The sequence below is a fragment of the Euphorbia lathyris genome, chromosome 10, assembly GCF_963576675.1.
Source record: "Euphorbia lathyris chromosome 10, ddEupLath1.1, whole genome shotgun sequence".
NCBI lineage: Eukaryota > Viridiplantae > Streptophyta > Magnoliopsida > Malpighiales > Euphorbiaceae > Euphorbia > Euphorbia lathyris.
Genome location: NC_088919.1, coordinates 45,239,595 through 45,247,957, shown reverse-complemented (window position 1 = coordinate 45,247,957; position 8,363 = coordinate 45,239,595). Strand labels below are relative to the sequence as shown.

At 32.3% G+C, this 8,363-nt stretch overlaps 1 protein-coding gene across 1 annotated transcript; it reads right to left on the bottom strand.

Annotated features, from left to right (window-relative positions):
• Positions 1 to 1,821: 1,821 nt before the first annotated feature.
• Positions 1,822 to 4,958, bottom strand: LOC136209130 (APETALA2-like protein 3). The gene is made up of 10 exons (XM_066000510.1): positions 4,273 to 4,958; positions 4,125 to 4,150; positions 4,012 to 4,042; positions 3,828 to 3,915; positions 3,591 to 3,736; positions 3,380 to 3,424; positions 3,159 to 3,262; positions 2,931 to 3,067; positions 2,733 to 2,813; positions 1,822 to 2,402 (listed from the first exon to the last, which is right to left on the bottom strand). Exons 1-10 carry the CDS (start codon positions 4,752 to 4,754, stop codon positions 2,154 to 2,156), a joined length of 1,389 nt encoding a protein of 462 aa, XP_065856582.1. The 5' UTR covers positions 4,755 to 4,958; the 3' UTR covers positions 1,822 to 2,153.
• Between the last annotated feature and the right edge of the window lie 3,405 nt (positions 4,959 to 8,363).

The following is an 8,363-nucleotide window of genomic DNA, read 5'->3' as shown; positions in this document are numbered from 1 at the left end:
TTAATTTCATGGAAACCAAAAAAAAAAAAAAACCATAAGCAAATTTTCTGCTGAAGCAGAATATAGATCCATGACAACAACTGCCTTTGAGGTGAAGTGGTTAACTTTTTTATTAAAAGATTTAACTATTTTAGTACAAAATCCTATATCATTGTTTTTCTATAACAATGTCGTTATACATATCGCTGAGAACTTGGTGTTCCATGAAAGAACTAAGAATCTAGATATAGATTTCGAGAAAATTTGCAAACAATATTGATTACTATTCATTTTGTTGCTTCCATAAATCAACTAGCTCATACATTCAATAAGCCCTTATCCTATAATTAAATGGCTCCTACATTGAAGAAAATGAGTTTGGTTTTCTTACATGTAACTTCATGAGTTCTACAGGTGTTTCTCACGTGGGGAGAGGGTGATAAAAATGAAGCACATGAGTCATTCATGAAGGAAATAATTTGTTAGAGTTAGTTATTAGAAGTACAGTTGACAGTTATAAGTTGTATAGCTCTTATGAATATTTATACCTATGATAAAAATGAAGCATTTGAGTCATTCATAAAGGACGGTCTGGTGCATTACGCGTCCCCGAAAAGCGAGGGTCCGGAGAGGGGTCCCACCACAAGGGTGTACTGGGGGGCAAGCCTTCCCTTACCAATTTATTTGGCAAGAGGCCATTTGAGTCATTCATGGAGGAAATAATTTGTTAGAGTTAATTACAAGAAGTAAAGAAATCGACAACTATAAGTTGTATAGCTGTCATCAATATTTTGTATAAATACCTATTATAACTACTCTGTTTTTCAATAAGAAAGTATACCATTTCATTTTGTCTTCTCTAAACTTTTATTAACATATTATTAACTTGAAGAATTATACTAATATATCCAAGAATAAAGCTTGGGTAAAAAAAAAAAAAAAATTCTCATTGTAATGCCAATTTCTCGTTTGAAACAAATATTTTCTTCTTTCTTCATGGATTTTGAGAACAAATTCGTTAGTAATTAGTATAATATATTAATTTGAGATCGTGTTTAATAAGAATCAAATTTGAGATTTATTCTCACAAACTCATTCGAATAACACTAATAAGTAATACCATGAGTTAAACTTTTGTTTACACCGTATCAAAGATATAGCTCCTTATATATGTGAAGAATGTCGCACAAACTCCTTTTTAGTACAGTAAAACCTCTATATAGAAATACACTTGGGACCAGACTATTTGTATAACAATTGGGAGGTTATTACTAAATAGAGTTTGACATAATAAAATTTCTCTACACAAAATTTTAAATTTGTATCATAAGAAGACACGGTTTATATATAATGTATAACAATAAACATTAATGGAACAAATTAAATATTTAGAGTTTAGATTTTCAATATATAGATAATTGGAAGAGTTTTATAAGAAAAATGTAAACATAATGAGAATATTAAATATTTATAATTTTAATTTGTAGTTTGTGTTTCCAACTCATAAATAATTTCAATAGTTTTTTTTAATATTTTATAATTTAAATTGAATTATATATATACATATAAATATATAATTATTACTATATAGAGACATAGTTTCTAAAGGTGTGACTTGAAAAGTGTATAACAAATAACGTTTGAGAGGTTATTCCTATTTATAACTGGCCCAAGTTGGAACCGAGTTTTTTTTATAACAAAATAGAAGTTATTCCTTACTGTAGTATTTTTATTTTTCGTATTCATTTCAGTTTCTATTTCTATATGAAAGCTATGTTACGAAGAAAATACCATTCCTCATATTCATTTCCGTTTCAATGTAAAGGGTTGTGAGGCAATTACTAAGAGAAAATGTCAACATCATGTACATACTACAAAAATAGTAATAAAATCAATTTGGTACATTTTCCAATGATAACAAAAGTTTTTCCCTTCCGAGTACAAAGCTAATGGTTTACCTTTCTACTCCAACATCATTACAATGCCAACAATATCAAATTAAAGAAAGCTCTTAGAAGAAAGATAATGTCTAAATCTAATGAATCCTTGTGTTCCTAATTGCATCTGAAACTATCATTCTGATAACCATTCTTGGCGTTTTCTTTATTCGCCTGCCCATGTTCAACCAAAACATTTTTTGGGCCATGGCTACCTGTTTTTCATTGTTATGTACCTTAGAATAGAAATGGGTGATTTTGGTGATGCAAGGGAGATGTGTTGAATTTTGAAAATGAACCGGCAGCCGCGGCAGCCGCGGCCGCCGCGGCGACTGTTGGAGACGCTGTAAGTGTAGAAGACGAGAATCCTGATGATGCTGCAGTAGAGAAGAAAGGCAGTGGATTTGCCCCATTGTAAGAACGTTGGGGTTGCCATGTATAATTTGGCAATGAATCTACTTCCATTCTCTTCTCTATTGCTCTTTCCTGTGATAGCCATATAGACCAATGGACAAATTAGTAGAGCCAAATTAGCTTTTGGTGATTGAAGAATTGCTGAAAATTAAGTGATTGTACAATGAAAATGAGAAAGAAATTGCTTGGCACGATGCCCGAATTAGACTATCAACTTCTGATTCAACAACAAGATTTATAGAGACAAAACGTTTCATTTCATTTTTGTTGCATTAACAAGGAATATATAGATTATAACTGGATAATCCATTTTGACACCTTTAATTGCCATAAGGACTTCATTTAAAGGTTAACCAGAAAGACTTAAGTGTTACCTTAATGATACTATATTAAGGAAATTACCTGATAGAAGGGAAAGAAGTTGGAATTCAATCCATCCCATAAAGGAGGATGCTCCAATGTTGCAGAAGCAGAGTTTAGAATCTGTAAAAAAGACTAAAAAGTTAAGGTAATTACACAGCTCAACAAAAATCTCTAGTGCAGAGATTTTCCCCAAAACACGCAGACACATATTTTGAGATCAGATATCAATAATATTACCATTGGTCCCCTATCAATAGACCTGCCATCCCAGCTATTCTGATAATGAAAACCACCCATGTCTAAGTTCATCTTCTGGCTATAGGAGGTTTCAGGGGGAGCAATTCCCAAGTTCAAGTCAAGGTTTTGAATGTCATCTGTATTTACAATCAAGTCATAGAAGATTTTTCATATAAAGATATTCCCAAGTTGAGGTCAACATCAACTGCTTTTCAACATTAATTTTACCTCCATTGTTGACCTCAGAGATAATTTCACCTTCGTACGTGCTAGGCTCAAAATTGGTGACTGCTTCCCTACCATTGCACTTTATTGCAGCTTTATCATAAGCCCTGTTTGCCCAAAGAAAATAAGCATATGGTTGATTAACTTTAGAGAAGGATTGAATCATATAATTAACTTTGTCTATTAAAAGATAAGAAAACCCATTTCATAAATGTAACTCAGACCTTGCAGCTTCTATCTCACTGTCGAATAGGCCGAGATAGATGTACCTGCAGGCAAGCAACGAATACAATCCCATAAAAACCCAGGTTCCATAGTCTTACTACAACCATCCTGCATTTTTCAAGTTCTAAAGTATAAATTTGTGTAATTTGTGATCATTACAGCAGCATTTTTCTTTCACTAATATGTAAAATTAGGTAAGAAATTTCTCACTTCTTGCCCAGAAATTGCCCCATCCGAGCTTCCCAACGCCCACATTTATGCAGCGTAACTCCTCTATATTTTGAGCTTCCTCTTGAGAATCCAGTGCTCTGGCGACGCAGAATATGAACAAATTCTTCTTTTGTAAAATTGCTCATCTGTAAGGCATCCAATCGATTACAGATTAGCAATGGAGTTACCAAACAGATTAAATCAAATCGAAGAGTGGCATCTATAGTTAATCATCACCTGCTTAATATCCTCTGCATAGTCACTCACATTGAAGTTAATATCGGCATCCATACCACGGAATTTGATTGCAGCTCGATCATATGCCCTAAGAATCAAGAAATTAGAAATGGATTTAGATGATGAAATTGAAAAATGAAACGCACGCTTCTCTGATTTTAACAGGAATAACCATGATTACTACCTTGCCGCAGCATGTGCAGTGTCAAATCCCCCTGCCAGAATAAAAAAACAAACACATTAACAAAAAATAATGCTCCAATTAGCAAGTAAAATTCGAAATCCATGGATTCTTACCCAAGTACACTTGCTTTCCACAATCCCTGCAGAGGACAAAAAAAAAACAACACGAAAACCAGAATTACTTCATTAAACCTATACAAAAAGAAGAGCATTATATCGAAAACAAGCAGTAACGAATCAAAATCAAACTATAATAACTAACCAAATGTGTGATTCCCATCTCCCAGTTCTACGGTAAAATGTAACTCCTCGATACTGAGAGCTTCTGGACCTAGGCCCACGCCTACTCTTCCTAACTTGCGGTCTCTGCTGCTCCCTGCATCCGAGATCCAACCACTGCCTCATAATAGCATCGGAAGACTGACCGTCGGCGGGAAAAAGCTGGATAGTCCGCTGATCGGAGTTTCTATCCGCATTATAGTCATCATCACCAACATGAGAAGGTTCAGTATGATTGTTAGTTAAAATACTGAAATAGTAACCGAAAGGAGGTTCGGCGTTAATGTTGGAGGAAGAGTCGTCGTCGACGGCATTGAGGATGGAGGAAGAGTTGAAGCTGCCAGAACTTTCCATTTGAAGATTGGAGGTTTCTAAAAGGTTGTTAAGAGTGATCCCGGGATCTTCGCCGTCTGCCGGAATGTCGAGAGAATCGGGGGAGAGAACAGAGAGGTTAAGATCCAACATGTTGAAGAAGAAGGAATGGCGAAGGAAGTTTGGTGCGAAATCAGGAAGGGAGAGCGTATTTGAGCTTCATTGAAAGAGAGAGAAGAGGAGAAAATGGCTATGGCGAAGAGAGGAAATGCGTGGGAAGAGAAGAGAGAAGAAGAAGAAGAAGAAGAAGAAGAGAGGGAAAGATGGGACGTATCAGAGGTGAGAACCAGCAAGCAGCTATGCCTATTCTTTCTTTTTATTTAACCAATAAACATTCAAAACTAATTCTTTATTTTTTTTAAACATAAATATCAATAAATTATTAATTTCTTTTTAGTTTAGTTATGGATAACTAGAATTAAAAAATAACATTTCAAAAGGAAAAATATGATACGACACATCTGAAGTCCACTGTCTAAAAATAATATAAATAATTGACTCTTAGTAGTTTAAGAGTGACTAAAATATATAATCTCCAACAATACTCTTTATATTCACTCCTTGGCCCTGTTTGGTAAAGAGCGAGGATAAAAAAAATGGTTTTGACCAACTTTAGAGGTTTGACCACTGAAACCGCTAATTGGAGTGTTTGGTGGAGAGAGGTTTGGGAGAGAGTTTTGGGATGAAAACGCTAATTTAGAAAAAGCTCTTAAAATGAGCTTTTTCGATTAGCATTTTGCAATATTAAAATTAATGGACTTCTTTAACCCTAATAGATAGACTCCCTCTTCTCCTGCGCCAAAATTAATGCCCTTATTCGTCTTTTTGCACAAACCGTTATTATCAATCAGCTAATTTTTACCAAACAGGTCTACACAAACAGCTAATCAAATCAGCTAGTCAAATCAACTAATGTAATCAGCTAACAGCTAACAGCTAATTCCCAAACAGGGCCCTTATCTATTATTTTATTATTAAAATTATTATTTATTGTTATATTATCAATAGTGTGAAGAGAGAGACACATCAATAATAAATTATTAATAAAAAAAATGAAGTTAGGAGGCACAAAGAGGTAGAGAGATAATCTCTATTAATAGAGAGGATGGTGAGGCTCTTAGTGATTTGAGGAGCCGCTAAGAGGCTTTTGGAGCTGATTTTTTATTCTCCCCCCTTAAATTTTAACTTAATAGTCAATTTAAGAGGCTGTTGAAGATGCTCTGAGCATTTAGGGTCGGTTTGGCTGTTCGCTGGTTTCTTTTATGTTTGCCGGTTGCCTTTTGTTGCTCTTCTAAAAAGATATTCTATACTTTTGTAAAAAAAACTACTTTTCAACTGTAAATAACAAACAGGAGGTGTTTAATCGAACATCTAAAACTCGCCTTTTAAAATGAAAAGACAAACATGAGGTGATATGTAGGTAAACAAATACCCTCTTAATTTCTAATATTTAGAGTATGTATCGTTCACCTGTTCATATTTGCCATTTACTGGCTTAGCTATTTGCTTATCGATAGATAATAAATGTTAGTTCATTGATTTTTTCTACTAAAAACAATTATTTCGAAATTTTATTAAATATTTTTTAATATTTAGAATTAAAAAATAAAAAGTAGTTTCGAAAAATAGAAATAAACAGATACTTAATCTCTACACACCATACCTAACAATAAATATCAAACTCGGTAAAAAAAAAAGAGCACGACTCGTTTTGTTATGCTTAAATTATAATTTTTACAGTCAATTATACAAGGTTTTTTAATACCTTTAAGTAAGACATATTAAATATTATTTTAAATGTATATGAATGAGTAATTCATATTAATCAAATATAATATACATAATCATTTTTAATAATAATTAATATATTGATGTGTAATTACTAATTATAGTTGATTGAGGTTTAATGTATCAAACTGAAAATTAAAAGTTTGGACTTTGAACAATAAAAATAAAGGAGTAAGGGTATTGAGTTATTGTAAAAAATAGTCTAATTTTACCTCTTTCATAGAAACTTCAACTTGAATTTATTCTGTAATAAAATATTCTAAGTTTATTTTATTTTTTCTAAATATATATTGAGGAAAATTAATACTAACAGAATTTCTTGAAAAATAATAAATTTGAGCTTAGTTTTTTTTTTTTTTTTGAAGATTGAGCTAAGATTTTTATGAGATACATGTTATGTTTGGAAAATAAGTGTTAGCTGATTACCTTTAGCTGATTTTACTAGCTAATTGTGTTAACTTATTTGGTAAAACTTACTGATTGCTAATAACTATTTGTGTAAGAACATGGTAAAGCCTTTATTTGGGTTAAATAATAATAATTAAAAGTAAAAATATCATTAAAAAAAATGGAGCAATAAGCTAATTGAAATTTTTCCTATAACTAGTTTTTTCAAAATTAGCTTTTTGGAACCAATAAATTATTTCAAACATCTAAAAATCAAACACCACTATTAAAAGTTGTGAGCTGCTATATACCGCAACTTTTTTTTCATCCACCGCACCCTTTTGACATTTATGCCCTTCTCATTTTATTTTTTTCAAAAACTCAAATTTTTTTCTCTCTTTCTCTCCCAAGCCTAAAAACCCGAATTTGACGAAAATGGACCCGAGTATTCCCGAAGATCATGATTTTGAACACGAAGTAATCTTACGATATAAATTTAAATTAAAAATTCGTTTTTTAAATTTTAAATTTTTTTAAGGAATAAGCCTAAACGGATGCGCCACCCGTTCCACCTGATGGTGGAACGGGTGCGCCACTCGTTCCACCTGATGGTGGAACGGATGCGCCATACTTTCCACCTTACGGTGGAAAGTATGGCCCACGCCGTTGCCACCACGGGCGGAACGAACAGTTCGTCCGTTCCGCCCGTGGTGGCAACGGCGTTGGAGTTCCGTTTAGGCAAAAAAAAAACGGGTTCCGCCTCCGATTTCGGAGGCGGAACCCGTGATTTCGGACATATTTTTTTTAAAAAAAAAAAAACTTATCGGAAGATTCATTAAGCATTTTCCCCTTCCTTCCTTTGGTGGCATGTCGTTTTAGGTCGGGTTTTATGAAAAGCTTCAAAAGCTAGAGAGGATTTGAGAGTTTTTGGTTATTGGTTTGAAATTGTGAGGATGACATAAATCTCAAAAGGGTGCGATGAAAAGTATAACCTTTGCGGTATATAGCAATACCCTTAAAAGTTTGACAAGTCAAAACATTTAAAATGGCTCAAACCTCTAATTTTACTCCAAAAAGATATTTACCAAACAGGGCCACAATTAAAGCGTTTTATATAATAAGTATAAAATTTTACATTTTCATTAACCTTAGAAGCAAAATTGACTTTATTCCAACAAAAAATAATAATATAATCCCTCAAACAAATATAATATTTAATTATTTTTAATAATATATATATATATTTGGTCCAAAAAAATAATATATATATATATATATATATATATATATATATATATCTTTTCAAAAAAAAATAATATATATATATATATATAGTTGTCAATATATTATTAATATGGTTAATTATTTGATTTAAAGGAAGTGATTAAACTAATTCTATATTATAAAAAAAAGTGAACATATTTGAATCTTGTAATTTCATTCTAAATTTACTTCAAAAAAATGTTTATATACTATACATGAGATGCAAAATATATAGTATCAATAATAACAATGCAAGGTGCATTT